At 31.5% G+C, this 22076-nt stretch overlaps 1 protein-coding gene across 1 annotated transcript in view; it reads right to left on the bottom strand.

The window, feature by feature from the left end:
- Positions 1–22076, bottom strand: part of LOC145695127 (uncharacterized) — a 67760-nt gene that overhangs the window by 7627 nt on the left and 38057 nt on the right. Inside the window, exon 3 of the mRNA XM_081772051.1 lies at positions 15461–15598. Coding sequence (XP_081628177.1) covers positions 15461–15598 — 138 coding nt within the window. The remainder of the gene's footprint in view (positions 1–15460; positions 15599–22076) is intronic.

The raw sequence follows: 22076 nt of genomic DNA on the forward strand, positions 1-22076 counted from the left end.
GTTCGATCTTCAAATTTAATTTCGAGTATATATCAATTGTTTTGAAATTTAGTTATGAGACTTGCTGTAATCTATATATTTACCGTTAGTCATAGTTAGACATCGGACTTCTATGCACTTAAAAGACATGAAATATGCATGCAACTAAGGTGTTAAATGTGTTAAAATATGCACTTAATATGCACTAAGAATCTAAGAAAAGAAAACACTTTCAAACATGCACCGAAGTTGTGACAAAAGTTTTGTAGGTGAAATACGATAATATGGAAAGTATACTTTACGTTTTAGGGACTTCTCTTCTGAATTTATTATGATATTTACAATTTATATATCCTAATTTTTTAAAAGCATACACAGATTATGAGATTAAAATGAACGCAGTGACATAAAAAATACAATTTCTAGTTGTTTTTTCACAATTGTACTTCAGAGTGCGTTTACTTTACACGAAATAATAAGAGACTCACTTTTCTACATGTTTCCATCATTTTTAAGAATTCATTTCTTCCCGTAATTATCCTTACAGTATGTTACGAAATACTTCTATACGTTTTCTAGTGTCCGTTTGTGGCGTTTGTAGCCAGAAAATGATCTGCCAATATCAACAGATGTTACCGAACAACATTTATAGAAAGGAGCAAGATTAGTATCTATATTTTCTGGCAAATTGGAATATAATCCTTGAAGGTATTTTCCCATGACTTCAGTTGTTTTGCAGTCGGGGTTTCTGGCAAGAATAGTCGTCCATTTATTTTCCATAGAGCTCCAGCGCCCGAATTCACCAGCCCGAGCTCGTGCTGAACTTTATCAATTAGAATTAAGCATTCACTGAGCAGCATTCCTCACCTCTCTTGTTTCTGAATTGATGTCGACACGATATTAGGTATAATAAATCTTAATCATTATCAGTTTTATGGTAACGCCTTCACAATTGAAAACGTCTTTGCTCGGCTGATCGGTTGCTAACAATATTAGTCCTTCATAAACTAGGCATTTCTCCATCTTTCCACGCAAAAAGCCGTTCTATTGCATATGTTCATTGAAAATACAATCTAAAAATTGGATTTATTGCATAATGCAAGCGTATATCTGAAATAAAAACTTATAGAATATGCTGAATATGCTTTTTAGCATTAATATATGCATTCACCTTCGAAATATGCATTTATATGCACTATAAAACTTCAAATTCGGGATGTATTGTTGTTGTTAGAAACCCCTACCAAGTTTAACAGAGATGCATATAAACAAACAAAATATGCTTTCGTATAAAAATCCCATGTCTAGTCATAGTGGGTAACTTCATAGAAGATAGAAGGGTAACTTCATTACCGAAACAGCTCCAAGTTTACTTTATTATTCAAAGTGTATATATTAGTTATAATGATTACTATGCTAATAATAGTTTTAAATACATTTAAAAATTTCAATTGGGGAGACAACGAACTTATTCGCCTAATTCTTCGTGCACTCAATAATAAAAGTTAATAGCTATTAGCAGTTCCTTGTCTTCACTTGCTGCAATATAAATTTTTACTAGTAATATATTACTCGTTTCAGTGGTATTGTATGGCTCATTTCCAGTATATAGTCAAGATGTTATAAAGCAATAAAAATATTATGAATTTATAACAGAATATTTTTACATCTATTATTGAGAACTTACACTCATTATAAATTCACTATAGTTTATTTTTTAGGAGATCTATTTATTTATTTATTTATTTGCGAAGCCTAAATAACAAATTGCGTAAGATATAATGTTGAAAGTTAAAAGAGTTTCATCATTCTTAGCGTTATATCAAGTTCTTTCGCAATAGATCTTTTTTTTTCTTGCACAGTAGTTACCACTGACAAGTCATTTGTCTCAATTATAATTTCAACACTCGAAACAAAATATTCATTTAACTTAAACAAATTAATATTTCTCTAGTATATCTTAATGTAAAGAAAATTTATTGTTTCTGTCATATTAATAAACAAACATTCGAAAGCACTATGAACTCTGAGAAAATATGTTGGGAATACATACAGCATAGTTCTGTCAACAGTATATTTATTTGATTTCAAAGATTTTTCTAACTTCTTTCGAAGGCTCTTTATAGTTTTTTTTTGAAAGGTAAACAGAATGAACTTGAAAACACCAAAAAAACTACCTATCTTATAATTTGAAGCCATTGTTATCAGTTTTGTTTTGTTTCTGATATTTAGATGTATGTATGGAATTGAGTAAAATTGTTTTAATTCGTTTCTCGCAATTTGACATTGGGTCCAACAGTTCTGTCTGGTAGACTGATTGGGACTTGCTGCTTGTCTCATCAGGAATAGTACACAGAAACACTCAATTAATTTACTAAAGAGTCTTGCTCCCGTGATATTAAATGGTTAGCACTCTTGCCTTTGTGGAATTAATTTTGGACTCGGTTCCTAGTAGCAGCACAAAATTGTCGATTTTAATTCAATTACTTGAGGCAATTGGAGAGCTGCTTGAACTTAAAGGTTAAGTACTCTAGTCTAGAAAATCAGGAACAACATCAGAAAGTCCAATATTTAGTTTATAGTAATTATAATACTCCAAATTAATCACATCGGGCAATCATAATCGTGTTCAAATAGATATTTTATGTATGTAGAACATAACATAAAATAATTTTATAATACACATGAGCAAAAAAAAAAAAAAAAAAACACAATTTTGTTTCTTTTTCTGTTTTCTATTTTCGGTTTCCTTTCTTTCTTTTTCCCCGTAGATGTGTTATGAATTCTACACAGAGTATAGTGTGGAAGCTTATATCGAAAGCTTAATGTGTTTGTTTAATAGGTTAGTGTTCACTGACATGCTATTGATTAGGTGATGATGAATTATAGGTAAGCCATTCCCCTTTTCATCTTATTTCGAGTTGTGTCCATATGAAACTGCGTGGTTTTCAGCTGCCGCGATTCCGTCGGTCAACAAGATGAATTAGTTTTTATTTTACCCTCGGATCAAGCAGATGAAAATAAGTTGAAGGTTCATTCAGTCCATTCTCTCTCTCTCTTCTTTCTTTCTTTCCACGTTTATGTTTGAACCAACGTGACATAATGGCTGGAAGTGAAAAATGGTTTACTTGATTAGATTCCAGTCTTTTTATTTTTCTTTCCGTCTCCCACAAATAAAATCTGCTATCTTTTTATTATTATTTCTTTCTTTTCTTGTGTAGGTAAAATATTTCGGTTTTTTTTCTTGTTAACATTGATTTATATATATCTGACTCTAAAAATCAACAGTCAAAGCTTTGCTCTGGCAAGTCACATCCTATTTTATATATATTCATGTTAGTGTAGTTTTAACCATCTCGGATCGCTGGTAGTAGCATCGCAATATAGGAGTTGTTTTTCGGATTTTCATTTTCCGACAGGGAATTTGCTCTATTTAAAAGAAATAAATATAAATATTTTGTGACATTAGGCCGCGGTGGTTCAGTAGTAGACCGCTGATCTCTGGAGCGTAGGATTCCAGATTCCATCCCAGCTCGCACTAAGTATGGGCTTTATGCTGGAGAAAAAGCGTGTGCGTAGATTTTCTTGTGGTTCTCTCACTTACGTCATTCCACCATTATCCACCATCTCATCATCACTGTTTTTTTTTAACCTCGGTGCATAATCATCGGACGTTAAACAATTTTGTTTTGTAACGCTGTGTACTATGATAATAAAGAAATATCAGATTATATATTTATTATTTCTAACATTTCAAAATTGAAGACCGTGAAGGAATTACAGAAAATTCAAAATTGTTACCTCTTTCAATTTTGCGAAAAATTACATTTTTGCTTTACATAGACCCCTATAAAATGAAAACTGAATCGAGCTCACAAACTAAATTACAAACAGTAAATATCATTGTTTTTTCATAAATTTAACCTAACATATTACGGAGTATTTATTACCCTTATTGAAAACGATAATTAAAAATATGGAAAGCAATGGTTTATAGTGAAGTGGATCTGTATTTCATATTGTAGGCAAAGATATGAAAAAAATATGTCAAAAGGTTTTGCTTACAGTTATTAATAATTAAAGTTTTTGTACGCAAATTACAAAAATTAGATTTGCCACTATCCAATTTATGATTATGACACTCTAACAATGACATATGAGTGGAACTTGCTTTTTCCAGCTGCAGATCAATGAAATCTTACATCATAGAAAGAATAACAAAATTTGATTTATTAAAATAATAAAAAGAATTGATGGGCAACAACAAATTACTGCTTTATCCCTGCCACTTAACGCAATATGCAAGTTTATATTTAATTCTGATTACTTGTGTTTTATAGTACTTTAATTGACAGAGGAAGAGGAGTTACCTTCAGCTTAACCTATTTTGAAATATCGTTAACTTTTCTCGAAGTTTTTCAACGATAGTAAAGTAATATTTAAAAATAAAAGATATTTGTGTGAATAGTAGAAAACAAAACAAAGAAAAACAGAACTATTATCACAGTAGAAAGTAAAAATATGACCGATACGATTGAGTACTTTTTTTTTTTTTTAAGATAAATTCTACTAAGTAATAGGACAGCCATTTGAGAAGAAAAATTATAATTTACTTAAAGTAATACGTGAGCAGATACAATGAGACTACAATAAATTAATTGAAATATTTAATTTTTAATAATATATTTCTAATCAAGCAGAAAACTATGATTTACATAATGTAAACTGTATTTACCGTACCTTTCTAGTCACTTTATAATTTTATGTATGTAGTATACTATATATATATATATATATATATATATATATATATATATATATATATATGTGTGTGTGTGTGTGTGTGTGTGTGTGCGTGTGTGAATAAAGAACTATCAATAAGAAAACTTCAGGTGCTTATACTCGTATATATTATATAAATCATCCGAAAAACTTGGAAAATAATCACACAGACCAGTAAAGTTCACAGGAGTGACGGATATTATGAAAATAAGCACAGAAATGGCAATGGGCTGGATATATTGCAAGAAGAAATAATGATCGATTTACAGAAGCAATTTTTCACTGGACACCAAAAAATAAGACAAGTCCAAGGATACGTATGTATACAAGATGGAGTGACGAAATTAATCAGCATTTTGGAGTAAGCTGGAAAAGAATTGCCCAAAGTAAATGATAAGAATATAACAGAAAAACACCATTACTGTTTGGCGTAGAGAAGGGAGTAACGTGTGTAACCAGCAATTAGGCGATCCGTGTTCAAATCTAACCTCTTTCAAGTTTTTTTTACACTTTTTTTTTACTTTCTGCCTTGAAAATATAATTTCACGATAAATGTGAATGCAGAAAACGGAAGAAAGTGGGAATAGTGTGCAGAAACAGAAATAAGTAAACTGCTGTACCATCTAAATGTGTAAACGCGTCTCATTCAACAAATGTTACGTATGGTTATAGATTTTCTGATAAATACACAAACAAGTTACATACATCCTACATAGTATACACGTTCCTGACACCCCAAGCGGCTAAGAGAGCTAGGTGCGTAAGCAAGGTTCGAGTCTCGATGGTTGCACATTTATCTTGTTTTAACATTTTGGAAAGTAAGAAAAAAAGTGGTATTTACACATGGACCATCTAATGACAGGCACATACGTTACCGCTACTCCACGCCAAACAATGGCATTAGTTTTCTGTTAGGTTATACATCTTGCCATGTGCCATGCCGTGTCACATTCATATCTTTACCGGGTTCTACAATCGAAACCGGGTCCTACCGGCTCTTACATTTTAAAAGTCATATTATGTTCTCTCATTTTTACCTTTAGCATAACTTCATGCTGAGCATGAATACGAATTTTAGACCATCTGAAGTTTTCTTACTTTACATTTAGAACTTTTAGAAGAAAGCAAAAGGCTAATAGTAATGGAAATAGAAGTGGATACAGTATAGATTCGCTAGATATATTTGTTTTACATGTTCAGAATCTATTGTATAACGCTGCATATTACAGAACATCAAAACTAAGTTTATATTTGTAAAACAGTAACAAAACAGAAGACGTTACGTGAAAATGGACAGATTTATTAGCTTCATTTGTTATTCTCCAGCAGTGTGATAAGCATGAGAGGGATAACGCGGTGTTCAGAGCTATATGTACTTTTTTCTTCCTCTTCGCAAACACAGACGTACCCATACAATTGGCCTATAGTCTGCTCCCGCCCTTAGGATTTTTACAAAATAGTGCACTCACAAACTAAATGTATTTGACACTGCTATCAATTACAATGAAGCCGTGAAACTTCGGAGCAGTAATAAGCACAATATGGTGTATGCGTCATGTATATTAATAGCAAAGCGTAGTATGGGGGAGAGAAACTCTATAGCTCCATCCCCTTTCATAATGGACAAAGTAGAAACATAAAAATGAATGCTATAAGGGTCGTAAACTAGACCGCGATTCCCAACAGAACACAAAAATCAATCTTGGTGTAAATGATCACAAGGGACGCAACAGGAGGCAAACATTCCTGCTCCCCTCTCTCGCGAAAGATAAACTACGAAAAGGGCTAACTATTGTGAAGGAAATAGTGGGAAATTGGAATGCGAGATTATATGGGAATAAGTGTCCAAGATATTAGTTAAGGAATGTGAAACATAGGGAAAATTAGAGATTGACTAATGTGTGTTAATAAATAAAAGCAAACAAAAGTATTGATGAAAGAATAGCAATGTAAATACAGTACTTTAAACAAATTCTACACACAATGGTTGTTAATTAGTCAAACATAATAAATTTTTAAATAAAAAAAAGTTTGCCCTCATAAATATTGCTTGTTTATTTTCAAATTAAAATTAACATATTGGAATGAAATTTGAAACGAAGTGATCTAGTCTGTAAAATGTGAAGTGAAATAGCCCAAACTATGCATGTAGTTTGAAATCTTATTGACTGATTTGGCTCAAGATTGGAATGAAACAATCCACTCTATGCATATTTCAAATATATATAAGCTATGTATTGGCTGATATTATAATGCTTATGTTGCGTTTTACACATCAGGCCATCTGTATTAATAAAAGTATCGAAAATTTAGTTTTTCATTAAATATTGTTGTTAAGTTATTTCTAATGCATGTTCTAAAATCATGAGAAAAATCTATATATATTCTGGAGCTTTAAGTAAGCAATTCCACATATATTTTATATGGTATAATATATTTAAATGAATTATAAAATATGAGCATATTAAGAAATTTCTCATAAGATGATTATTTAAATAATAATAATAATAATAATAATAATAATAATAATAACTTTACTTTAAGTACTGTGAACAGCTCATACGCAAAAATACAGCACTATGATAAAAACATTATATAATCATTTTAAACAGACCATAAAATGTATAGTATAGAATGACTATTAGAGCAGGTTAAAGCCTTTGTCAGAAGGTAATGTATTAAAATTATAAGGTTCAAACTGATATTTGAAACAAAAAAATTAAAAAACAATCAATTTCATAATATACTATTAAAACAACTATGCAAATTAAATTCTCATTTAACTACCATTTAAAAGAATGAAACAACCTTACTTAAAGTTGCACATTCGGGCAACATGCAAAAATCTTGGTCACTTATTGCCATATTTTAACATAAAAGACTGGTTCTTTGAGTAAAAGATTATAAAAATACATTGAAAATACACAATAACAATAAAATAAGGGTAAACAGCTAGAACCCTTGTCATAAAGTTAATAATAATAATAATAATAATAATAATAATAATAATAATAATAATAATAATAATAATAATAATAATAATAATAATAATAATAAATATTTGTTTCGCATAACCAATTTTTTCTCTCGTGCGTTCATAACTTATATATTTTTAATTCAAGAAATTAGCGTAATTAAACAATTTGTAATTAAACAACCGTACTTAAATACGGAAACAGTTGAAAGTAAATATTGCGTTCGGAAATAAGCAATTAACGCACTTTCTCTCAAACCATTACTCCAGGATTGTTCCTCCATCCAAAGAGTTACATGCTGTGTTCTCAAATGGAACATAATGGTCGGAAGTTAAGAACGGAACAGCAATAAATATGAAATAAAGCTTTTCTCTGGCCAAGAAGAGGGAAAAGAAGTTCATATAAGGAGCGAACAAGCTCGAAGAAGTTTAATTTTAGTAGACTTACGTATAGTTAGCATACGATACGATGAAAAATAATTTAATTAAAATAAATGATGTCGTAAGTTCTACTTTTGCAGTAATTTCATATTTAAGAAAGGAAATTCTAAGAGAAAATCCAAAAACTCGTCTTTATTTCAAATCGCTAAGGCTTTATCGATAAGAAATCTCAACATATAATTAAATTCTTTCACATTATTGATATAATGTAAATATCATTGTCAGTAAGAAGCCTTTTTCAAAGATATAGATAAAGAATTATATTTTATTAAAATTTAACATTCGAGCACAAAAAATTTAATTGCGTTTAGAATACACACGTTCATAATATTCATTATTTAATTTGTTTAAGTACTTTTCTAGGTTATTCTTAAATTTACGGATGAGATGACTTTAGTGTTAAATATACCAGAAATGATGCAATCTCCGTAATAAAGAACTAAAATTGGACAAACAGTATATACAGAACTGTTAAGAGTCGGAAGCTTCCCGATTACCAATTAAATTTATCTAGCTATGTTTACTAAATACTCGTATATTTAGTTTACTCATGTTCAATTTCAACATTCATGCTAATTTATTTGTGTAAATATTTTCTCGTTATTTACATTTTAATTCTAATTGTTTACTATTCGGTTCAAAATCTCTTGTCGTCGCGAATTCTGTCGAGGAATTTGAAGCTTAAAATATACAAAACGATAATTATGCCTGTTGTTCTGTATGGCTGCGAAACATGGTCACTTACTCTGAGGGAAGAACATAGACTGAAAGTATTTGAAAACAAGATCCTGAGACGAATATTCGGACCCAAGAGGAACGGGAATGGGGAATGGCGGAAACTTCATAACGAGGAACTACATAACTTATATGGTCTACCCAACATTGTTAGGGTCGTCAAGTCTAGGAGGCTTAGGTGGGCGGGTCATGTAGCTAGAATGGAAGAAAGTAGAAACGCTTTCAAAGTCTTGACTGGAAGACCAATCGGAAAACGACCATTAGGAAGACCTAGGCGCAGATGGGAGGACGATATTAACATGGATCTCGCAGAGATTGGAATACAAAGTAGAAACTGGATGCAGTTAGCTAAGGATAGAAGTCAGTGGAGAGCTTTTGTTAACGCGGCATTGAACCTTCGGGTTCCATAGGCCATAGAGTTAGTTAGTTAGTTAGTCACCATTAAATTTAATATTTCCTATTTACTCGCCTTGAACACACAAATTTTCAATACTAAATACCTTCTGTTCATTCTTTAGTTATGGTGGCCCTGCGTTATGTAGTAGCTAACGATCTCGCTTTTTGTGCGAGAGGTCCCGGGTTCGATTCCCGGTGAGGCCACTCGGTTGAAAAAGTGTAACAGTTTTTTCAAGCCATTTTGAGTGAGGTTTTCCTGGGTTTCTCTCATTCACACAAGGCAAATGTCGGGACGGTATCTAACGTATAGGTACCAGGTCGTTTCCTTCCTTCCCTTTTCTCGGATAGTGTGATCGCCAAGGGACGTCATCCCTGATACGTGACGGGCTAACATGACTATAAATGTCGAAAACCCAGAAATCTAATTTCTAAATCCTAAATTCTTAAATGGACTACAATTTGACTAAACTGATAACTTTAATTACTTCCACACTATTCACTATTCTGGATTTAGGATAGAGTAAATGTCTGAAATACCAACTATAGATTTTTGATACCCCTGTTTTGTAGTTTTCCCCAGCTTTAATAATGCATTACTATTATTATTATTATTATTATTATTATTATTAGTAGTAGTAGTAGTAGTAGTAGTAGTAGTAGTAGTAGTAGTAGTAACAGTCAAAACCATTTTAGTAAAGCTTAAATTAATTTGGAATGTCTGCCCATGTAAAATCTTATATCTAATCATTTTTTTAACTAATTTCCACATATCCAGTCAACTTGAATGTTTGTGTAGTTGTGGTATCTATCAAATATAGAAATCAATTAATTTAAATTATATACGATATAAATTTGGAGGCGAGGAAATTGCATTTTATCTTAGAAACGAGCCTAAGGATTTCAATGAAATGGAGTTAATCGTTCGCCCTTGGTTGCTTGAAAAGAAAGAGATTTTCGTTAATCTCAACTTTCAGAAAACACAATCTAAGAATCATTTTAATAACGTTCATTACTAAACATTAAATTGTTAAAAGAAAAGTATCCAGGGAATTTTGATTAGTTGGTTGATTCGTTGAATTAGAATTAGGTGAGTTCATTTCAACTTTAAGGCTATATAAGATATGGACCTACAACTTAACCTGGAATCCGAACAACATAAGCTACTGTCGGCGATTTTGATTAAATTAATTTAACCTACTATTTCGAGTACAAAATATCAATTGAACTCGAAGAAAAAATTAAATTTAATGATAAACCTAGCATAATTCATTTTACAGGATACAAAGACTTTTGAAAAATGAAGTGAATTTAACTTTATCAAGTGTAAGAAGTTGATTATCTAGGTCTTCTTAACTTCGGAAAAACATAAGCTAAACGTCATTTTGCAAAAGTCACTTGTGAGTACATAAGTAAATTAGCTGAATCTATCGTTTGCTGATGTGAAAATTCCACCTACAGCTTATCTTAGGGAATCTATCATTTACATATACGAACAAAGCGATTTATCTAAATCCTGAGTTTGGGAAAAACTCAATTTAGAAGGATAACCCTTATATACTTTTGAAACAAAAACAAAATATGAGCTCATACTGAAAATCAAATCGTGAATCATACACATACTAAAACCAAATGCGCTATCATTCAGTACTTACGAAGAATGAATGAAATCTTAATTTTGGAAATCTTAGGTACTGTAAGATTCTTGAGCAAAAATTTAAAAGGATGACTCATATGTATTCACTAAAATTACAAAGAATAGTCGGTAGTGAATGAATTTAGCAAAAATTACAAAGAATGACTTGCAAATGTATTCAAAGTAAAATTTACAAAGAATAACTGGCAAATGTCCACCATACTATTAATATCAAGTGATTATTCAGTGTACGGCAGATATTAAAATAAACAATGGTTGATTAATCTTTTAATGCCATATTAACTTTGTAGGAACCGTATCCCTTGTACTTTGCTTTACTGTAATAGACCCCTATTTAACAACAATTTAATATATATGTGTCAGTGATTCAGCGCAACATTATTTTTACTTAAAAATCTTTTAAAATATATCTGAATTAGTTTTATTTTATATTTTTACATTATCCAGAGCTACGTTTCACAAACTCTGGTCCTCAAATTGTGAGTGGTCTTCGAGGTTTGCCATTGTGACCCCCTTAAAATGAACATTAGTGAAAGGAAAAAGGGGGACAGAAAAAACAAAAATTTAAGTGAATTTTCGTATCGCACACTACAGTTGAGAATCTTAAACAGAATTTGAAAATTACATAAGAAAGCGTTATTCACTTCCTCTCCCACCACTGACTTTTATGAAATTTATTGCCGTGTGTACTTTATAAAATATTTATGATTAAATAATAATAATAATAATAATAATAATAATAATAATAATAATAATAATAATAATAATAATAATAATAATAATAATAATAATAATAATAATAATAATATATTTTCTTCTATTAATACTAAACTAAACTTGTGGGGATTTTAATTAATACTATTTTAAAATATAAGTAGACATATGCTCAAAATATTTTTAAAAATGATATTCTCACTGATAAAAGTGTTCCTCACTTGAAAGAAAGAGTTTGAAAAACAATTATTGTAATCTATGTACATAATTAAATATAATGTCCACAATTCGATAAAACTAGCTTTAGCAACCACCAAAGCTTACTTCGATAATTAGTGCAAGAAATTAAACTATTTTTCTTCCTTTAAAGCTGTATTTCCTTAATTCTTACTATTTCTTCGTTGTATATACATCTTAAAAACACATCTATAATTGATGACGTCCCTGCTTACTATATCTTAACAGCATAAAAGTACAAGTAGCATAAGTGTGCAGGTCTGGCCACCAAAAAATGGTATCTTACGTACCGGACCATTGTCCTTAACAACACACACATATATATAATCGTTGCATTATTTAGAGGTTACTATATGCAATACTGTGAAAGAATCAGTTCTACCTAGACACTACAATTTTTGCCTCGTTCATTACTAAGTACTGTACAAGGAATGCAAAGCCGACAAACAGATAAAACAAATATTTTATTTTAAAAAAAAATGTTCTGGAAATACGTATATTCATGGCTCTACTATTTTTATCTTGTACTCAAGAAGAAGAGAAAAACGAAAATCAGTTTCCAAAGCTGTAGCTTGTTTGTATTGACTAATCTTTTTTTTTTCCTTCCTAAGAGACTTGTTCTTTCTTCAAGTGCTTTTAAGTAGCAGTACAACTTCAAATGTAATGCTACTTTACACAAACAAACACCTTAGATTCTGATCCCTTCTCCAAATGGGAAGGAAGTATAAACAGGAGAAGACAGGAGCGAAAGGGGTACCATTTACTCATACATACATACATACATACGTCTCATACATCTATAGAGAGAGCAAGATGAGAGGTACTTAATATCCTTGTTTGCTACCTCTAATCCTTCTCATAAAGCATACAATTTCCCAGAATCCCACTTGAGCTTTGAGAAGCTCTCTCTTGTTATACTCGATGTGACCCTTGGCAGCGACCTTAACTCACCGTGACAAAATATTCACCCCAAGCGGGTCAAGATGACAATCAACAACTGTTAGTGATGCTGGATGGAGAACGATCTGATTGGCTCTTTGAGGTATCAAGGAGGTGGGGATCTTGCAAAGAAAACTCCACCTCCTTTTACCATTAGCAAAAAATCTCTTTTGTTGGAAGAGGACATATACAAAAGATGCAGCTGTAGGAAATATCATGAATATGTAAATTACGGACGCTAGTATACTCAGCAGCTGCTTGTAGCTACCTCCTTTCTATTCCCGTACCAATAATATGGCAGAAAAACCGGTCTTTGCTGACATTGGGTCAAGATTTTCTACAGTCACATGTTTGAGATATGTGCTCTCATCCATCCATGTACCTATATATGCTATAGTAAGAGATACAATGGCAACAATACTTGCCTCTAATATTTGAGAAGTGAGGTGGGATCACTCCCCTCATCACAAGTTAATCCTTATAGGAAATACAAAGTAACACTAGAGTCACTCTTTTAAATTCAAGATTTTTTTCGGGTTGATTTAAGGTTTGCATCATATTGTTGCTCAAATTCAAATATAACTTTTTATAAGGTACAACTCCTAAAAATAATTCATAGGTTTTCCAAAACAAATAAAAGGAATGAGTGATTTGGGAAAGACACACATTCCAAAAACCTCAACTTTCTGATACTGGGTAGAAAAATGAACATATTTCAGGTAAACGTTTCATTTTCTATATTTTTCCGCAGGTCTTGGTATAGAGTATGTAAAATTAACGAATATAATATTTTTTCTTCTCAAGAGATATCGGAACCTATAAAGAACAAAATAGCTTTTCCACTTTACCTTGCCTATTTTCTGGAATGTGTATCTTTTTCAACTCACTCATTCAATTATTGAAGTTAAAATTTGGAAAGCTGAATGTTAAAAGAATAAAGATGAATTTATTGTCAACATTTATAGCAACCAACAAAAGAACAGTGTCCAAACTTGAAGATATCTACGAAAATAATTTCCGTTAAAATAAATCACCCGAATATTTTTAAGACTTCAATTCTAAGAAGAGACAGCATCTACTGTATACAATGGTTTTTGTGTGTGTGGGGGGGGGTAAAACTTCATCTGATTGAAAATTCATATTAAATTGTAAATCTACGTCTCCTATAAGTTTGGTGCTGGTTGTAAGGTTTACAAGTTAAGGTCAAACCATCTCCAGTGCCTAAATGATGGCCCATGGGCCGGATCCAGCCAGCGAGTATATATCATCCAGCTCATGAATGAAAATAAATGTATGAGGGTTTAATGTTTTTTTTTTAAAAAAAAACTCCTTGCATAATAGGAAAAGTGTAGAAGGACATCATAAAATACTTGAATAGAGATTTTACTTTTAACTGTCAATTACTATTATCATTATTATTATTATTATTATTATTATTATTATTATTATTATTATTATTATTATTATTATTTATATATTCTTCTGGTTATGAAGCTCCATTCTGCAAGGCTAGACCGTTGGAGCTGAGCCGACTTATGAAAAAATCATATTTCATATATCTAGTTACTGAACTTCCAAATATTCGTAGCTCAAGCCCTAATTGGCCCTATACACATGCAACAAGAAGAAGAATTACGTAGAAAAGAACAGAGATTCAGAAAATGTATGATTTCCACACATTCAGTGCACTATTGTCTCAAAGAGAGGGAAAGAAGAATTGAATGTGGTCCCCGTGTGGGTTTTATTTCCTTCTGATTCACAGTGTATTATAAATTGGCGATCATACCTCCAATCAATAATGCTACATGATCGATATATCGGAGTACTTTTGATGATTAAGAAACCTATAAAAACAATAGCCTATCATATTAGTATACACATATATTGACGCAAAGAATTTACCTTTATTAAGTAATTTACCTTTCATAAAATTCAAGTTGATGAGCAGCTTCGAACACACAGATGATCAATTAATCAAAATTATTTTTAAAAAATCACGGTTGCTGATGCCAGTTGTAATTTATTGTTCAAAATAAATGTATTTGGGGATACAAATCATTGGCACTAAAATATGTAAGTAGTAGGGTGGATGAATTTTTCTTCATGCATCATCGATACTAATTTTCTGTCGATCTAAACAGAACCTTATCGAAACATGTTTCTTTCCGGAAAGAATTCCAAAAATAACTCATAACTCAGTGAAGTTTAATCACAAAGATGCCTTCTGTGATTTATCTTTACTTTTAAAATATAATGTGCAATGATACAGATATACATATTTTTTCTTCCATTTGATGAAGAGTAAGTGAGCTATCACTTTATATTTGCCTGTTCAGATTGTTCCTTTTGGAAATACTTTTTGAAAAATGACATTCATGTATTCTATTACAAGTTTTCTTTTTGAAGTAATGGTTTCAAAAATATTTACTATTTTCAAAATTCTCTCACTGTATACAAAATATATTCGTAAGTTATTTGGTGCAGGCTATAACATATTATCTGTGGATGCGACTACATATAATTGTATTAATATAAATAATCACCACTGAAATGCTATTCCAGCATTGATCTCTTTTCCATTCCAACAGAGACAAAAAATCGTGACTTACTTGGGTCGTGATCATCTTGTGGAGGTGGCCATCGAGAAGCTGGGACTGGAAACAGCTGCTCATTTCCCGACAAATCACAGATATGGCTGTAGCCTGCCAGTCCGAAGTTGTGGCCTCCATGCACCAGAGCTAATGGACCTGTGGGAATAAACCAAACATGCAAAGTGAGCTTAAGACACAGAATGTTTATATCAGAAAATTATTCTTCAGATTTACAACAAATCCTTTTTAAAAATAAAGTAGATAGATAAATATTTTCTATGTATTAATTTATAGAACAAATTGTACCTCAAATAATATAATAAAGACATTTATTACTCTTGAAAGAGCGTACAAAAAATGTAAATTAGAAATATTTTAATATATCATGTTCATTGAATATGCATATGCAAAACAATTGATTTATAATCTTTGTAACCTTGCTAATATTTATGTATCATGCTGCTCATAGAATACAAAATGTATAAGAATTTTCATACACCGATAGCGATCATCTAACTCACTTTTCTCTTGTTTTCTGTTTGAAACATAGATAATTTTCTTTTCTAATTTAGAGAGCAGTGGAATGTTAGCCTCAATAAAGAACGGAGACTTAGTTTTTTATTATTTTAATATTCCAGATTGTTTAGGAAGGGTGCAATAGAAAATGTATTGCAAAACAAATGAGGGAGGTAAAGAAGAAGAGGAAGATTTTTTAATTGTTAGAATGTATTACAAGCCAAAACGAAGAGATCAGAGAGATATCGTAAGCATTGAAGGTTCTACATTTGTGGCAAGTGATTCCTACTGGTTTTACAATAATAATAATGTTTGTTTATTATTTTATGAATAACTTACTATTTTCAAAATAATCTCAATATTAACTTATAATTAACTTCAAAGAATAGGGAGAGAATTTCACCGGAGACGAAATATTAATTAGAATACTGCCTTCGCGAAACATCCTAAAGTCTGGTTACCTTCCTGTTGCGGCAACTACAGAATGACTCCAAAAGAACATGAGCACGCTTCAACGTGATAACTATCGGTATAAAAACTTTCCTATTCAATGTATTGAAATATAAAGAGGAAAATCTGTAAGTCATATTTGACTTCAGCCATCATATGAAGTGTTCAAGCTGGTCATCATAATCACCCAGAGACTTTTAATTTCAGTTGAAATATTGTCCATAGGAATTATTCAGTTTTCTCTTTTAATGAAGGTAATGTAGCTAGCGAGTTTTCTAAGGTCTACTACCTCTTCTACGATTCCCAGTCGAGGAGCAAGTCGAGAGTTTTAAATTAGAATATGAAAGAAATTTAACAGCACTTTTTCGTCTTTCCAACCTCGTGGCCCTATCATTATGTTTAATTTCCCTTGTGAGTTCATGGTGACGTTTTACTTTTCTTTTTACTCTTTCTTTTTTTCTTCTTTTTCTGGCAAAACTGTTTACTGACATCTTTAGAAAGAAAATACCATATATATTACCATAATCTAACTCGAATATTAAAAAAGTTCATAGATAACCACTATTGAAGTATCTATAAGTTACATTTAATTGGGGCATCTCTTTATATATAAAGAAGGATGGATCATTCGGGAAATTCCCGCAAGCAAATTATCCTGTAAATGACGAAACCCAACCAAGAGTTATGTAGAATGGGTTGCATACGTTTCAGACATTTATTTCTTAATGAAGTCATGATCTTATTTCGTATTTAAATATAAATTTATATACATCAATTTAAACGAGGCCACGTATTCTGACGGTTCTGTGAAAGTTGCAACAAAATCCTACACACATACATGCTTTTACATAAACTACAAAGTGGTCGAGCCACTGAACTGAAATTTTTTCGACTGAAGCGAAAATGAAACGAGAGCAATTTTTTACGACTATCTATCTAAATCCATAAGCTTCCATGTTATCACTATTAAAACTTCAAGGATTGACATCCTTTTGTGAACAACCAGTTATGTAAACTTCAAAATGCTAAACCCATATTATTAAATGCAAAAAATCAAGTATAATTAAAAGAAAAATGTGTTGGGTGTCAAATAAACGGCTCAGCGACAAAATTCCAAGAAACTCCGATACTCTTCATTGTCTTTGTGCATTTTTATAAAAATACAAAAAAGAAGAATGTAAGATGCTTTTGCTTTCTGGAAGGGCAGGGAGATCGTAATATTCTCTATATTCCAGTAAAGATGTGGTGGTTTTGTCAGGCTATTCCCGTTTCCTCCCACATTCTCATAACACCAAATCTTCCATAATCATTCGCTTGCCTTGATTATCGTCTCCCTTCCCTTCAAGGGCATAATCGTGGGACGATTAACTGAAATATTACATTTCATTTTATTTCGTAGTAAAGAATCTTTTTCTCCAGTTAAACTAATTGACAAAATTTCGAAAAATTATCCTTTAACGAGTTGTTTAAGATATAGGAGCAACCACGTTCATAATTTAGATCACATTTAAATTCATATTGCATCTCGTTATGTTGGTCTGTGGGTAATTAATTTAGTTATTAAGAGATATTAATATAAAATATTGAACAAGAGTACAAAGAACATAAGTTTTAAACGCATATATACAGTGAATATAAGTATATTACATTAAAGAAAGCTACACGAAGTAAATCACCCAAAATGCTATATTATGTAAAATTGTGAATCAATATTGTTCGTAATAAGCCTATCATTCTATATGTAATTACATAAATAAGACAATCATTTTATTCACATTGTAGATACATACAAAAAATTGTTGTAAAAGCTTTCCTGTCGTGTTTATATCGACAATTTATTGCGTTGTTGTTATGGTTTTTGAAGCCATTGATTTCTCTTCTAGCTTTTACCCCATTCTGCTATCTTCTACAAAGTACTCATAATCCTTTTACTTGTTACCAAAGCCATTTGCAAGCCATGCAATATACGTGTGTTGTATATATGCTATATTGTAGATGGATATGTCCTTTTTTTCTTTCTTATTTCAGTTACAGATAAGCACACACAGGACAACGGTTACAATGCGTGCAATTGGAAATCGGTCGACAAAAATAATTGGTTGTTTCTTTGACAGGCTCTGCGGGTAATTTAGTTCTTTCGATCCGTGGCCTTCGTGTGAGTGGTTGTACTTGTAGCACTCTTCAACGTAACCGAGATAAACTCTTCAGATTAGTTGAAGTAATGGGGAGTATCCGAAAGGGGAACTAAGAGAATAGCCAGTGTAGCCAATCAAAAAGGTTTTCTTCAAAGAAACTCTCTATCAGAATTCCAAGTTAATTTCCATTTCGATCTTATATAAAGTATATTTAGAAAAATACATTTTTACCCTCACATAAAGCTAGCCTAGATCAAATTAAGTCTAACCGTTACTTTGTTTTTCGTGTGTATTACCTCTTTGAAAGTCAAGGGCCTTAATTTTTCTTTGTCATAATTGAATAATCTTAGAGGAGTCTTTAAAATTTTTGTTTCGCAAGATTTTTTCCATCTGAGATTGTATTGGATTAAACGTTTAAATAAGCAAAATGTAAAATTATTGACAGGTTTCTTGTCTACTGATAGAAACGTTATATTATATACTACAGACACAAAACTTTTTGTTTCTATTTTGCTGGGAAAAATAATTTTTAAAAATCAAATATTGAAAAACTGACTCAAAGAAAAGCATTATCATATTTTAATATTATAAAAAAATTACAAGTAATCTGTGCACTACTGTTAGGAGAAATCAAACAACAATTCATTCAATTTGCTACTTAACAGTGTGTAGATTTTTCATAAATAAATAAATAGTAGGTATATTCCAGCAGGATAAAACTATCAACTGCTACGTCAAACTGACAACGAATGACATACTTTTTTCTAACATAATAATAATAATAATAATAATAATAATAATAATAATAATAATAATAATAATAATAATAATAATAATAATAATAATAATAATAATAATTCATTTTTGTCGATTTTCTCAAAAATACAAATCAGATTTTGATTTTATTTTTTTCAGCTCCATACAATCTGTCAAGAGTATTATAATTAATTAAGAACTAATCAACATTTTGGCCATATCTCACTAACTACACTATGTACTGTCACCTTACATGTGTCATTATGAAAAAATTGATGACAATATAGCCCCCTACTTCTGTATTAGTTTTACCTCAATGGTTAGCGGGGTTATGGCACAATTATTAATTTTTACATTTACTAAAAAAATTCGTTTTTTTTTTTCCAATTTTCTCAAAAGGTTTTTACCCTTATTTATATCATTTTCTTCAGCTTAATGAGATTAGATATGTCCCATCTTTGGACTTTTTTTTCGTTATACACTGATAATATTGCATATTTATTTTTCTATTTGTAATTAGTTTGGATATTAACGACCCGTTTTAGCACCGAGGTTACATGAGACTTGGTTCTACACCTTAACGTGGGACTCAAGCAACATGAACTTCCACCGGGAATAGAACTCAAATCCCTGCGCCGAAGATATGTATGCTAACAACTATAGGCCTATAGTCACCAGAAAGCTGAAATTATTTTCGTTCAAAATTAAGACCATATGATTTTAAAGATCAGCTAAGAAACAAAATGAAGTTGATCTTAAATAGTATTTATCAAAACTGCAAGTTTATAACTATGAAAAAAAAATGGTAAAATCTGACCAAAGCACTAGAATATATATTAATAACTTCAGTGTCTTCATGAGATACATTATATGATGTATATAATGAAGGCAATAATATATCGCCGAAATTAGCACAAGCTATTATTAATATATGCTGAGTTAGTGCTATGTCAAATGTTCTTATTTATTCACATAGATAGATTTAAAACTAGTGTCAACAACGTAAATAGTACACAAATTGTTTTTATCGTAGTTCCTATTCTCTGTTTCACATAAAAGGATAGGAAAAAGAAGAAGTTTTTTCCCCCACCACGCTCAAGTACAGGTGAATGTTGGTGTTCCGTCTTCCACCATCAGCCCCCGCACACGGAGGTATAGAGTGTATTTAAATATGTCTAGGCCTAAATAATAAATTACAACTTTCATAATAACATTGAGTATTTTAAAACACTTAATGACATTTACCTGCATTAGTGAGTAAGTAGCAGATGTGTCATTTTAATGGAAATTTTATTGAACAGTTGTATTGTTTATTTTCCTTCTTTTTTGGCAGTCGGGGTTATGACATAATGTTGGAATGGCAAGGGATGTCAGGGTTGGTAATTGAATTGGTATTTACTGCTTTGATACATGAATTTCATAATATAAAATCGGAAACCAAGTACAATACGTATGTATGGGTAAATTATCAGTGCGTTAAGATAATAACAATAGAACCTGAAATAATAATAATAATAATAATAATAATAATAATAACAACAATAATAATAATAATAATAATAATAATAATAATAATAATAATAATACACTTCTTGTTTCCTCTCTTATATACATGTGTTCTTACATTAAAAAGAACCAGAAGAAAAATAACCATATGTATACACACTGATAATAGTGAATAAATGCGTCTCGCCCCGGGCGCCTCAACTCAGGCAAATGCCCTGGTTTCTATTGATTATTTTTCAATGAAATCATTTTCCTACGTTTTTCTCTTCGTACGTACACCTGATGTGATGGTGGCAAAGTATCTTTTTTTGTTTGTTGTTTATTAATACGCGGCGATAAATTTACGGTAAAGCATCATACATACAAGATTCATCAACACTGAAGTCTTCTGAGTTTATTAAGGGGGAAAATTTGTTATGGTGGACTTAGAAAAACAATCCCAGATTGATTGAAGCCTGACACGAAATAGTAACTACAGATGCTACGTAATTTGAACAGGTCCATGTCTGAGTCTGTCGTTTCAAGCAAAATTATAATATTGGAGCTTAACCATCATAGTGAATTTGACGCCCCTAAAATCCCCTAAAATTTGGCGCCTTGTGTGGTTGCAATCCTCACCCGGCCCTTTCGTTGGCCTTGAGTTTAGCCAATTGATAATAGAGGAAACTGACTTTTGAATTGTTTCTTGACTATTTTAATAAAAACGGAGTTGTCAACAGTCCTGACGACCGTTGAGGGGGAGGGAGAGTAACAGATGTTTGGAAATGAAATTAAATCTTTGAGTTTTACGTATCACAGTTATGCCGGGTAGGCTAAAGGAGACTGTGATGAGAATGAATGAAACAGTGCAAAGAAAAAGTAGGAGGAAACAGTAGAACTCCGAGAAAATCTGCAAAAACAGTGCTTGTCCACCACAAAGCCCACTAAGCACGAGCTGGGATCGAACCAGGGCCTTATGCCCCAGAGGTGAACGCTCTACCACAAAGCCACCACGGCCCCAACAAAACTTTTTAGTTCTCACAGAACTCTTGTCTGGAGGTCAATGCAATTAATGGGTGCTATACATACTTGAATTTCATTATTTTCAACAGTCTATGGAGAGTTGAGTGAGAAAAGCAGGGCAGTTCATCATCGGTATTTATAGCTATCAGAATTTTATTTAACGTTGGCAATTCATTACGGGAAAAGACCTGATGAACCTTTGATCGAATTGCCGATTTCGTGAAGTCGTCATAGTTTTCCGAGAGGGGAAATACTTGTACGCGTATTTT

Source organism: Thermobia domestica, chromosome 9, assembly GCF_964235325.1.
Source record: "Thermobia domestica chromosome 9, izTheDome1.hap1.1, whole genome shotgun sequence".
Lineage (NCBI taxonomy): Eukaryota > Metazoa > Arthropoda > Insecta > Zygentoma > Lepismatidae > Thermobia > Thermobia domestica.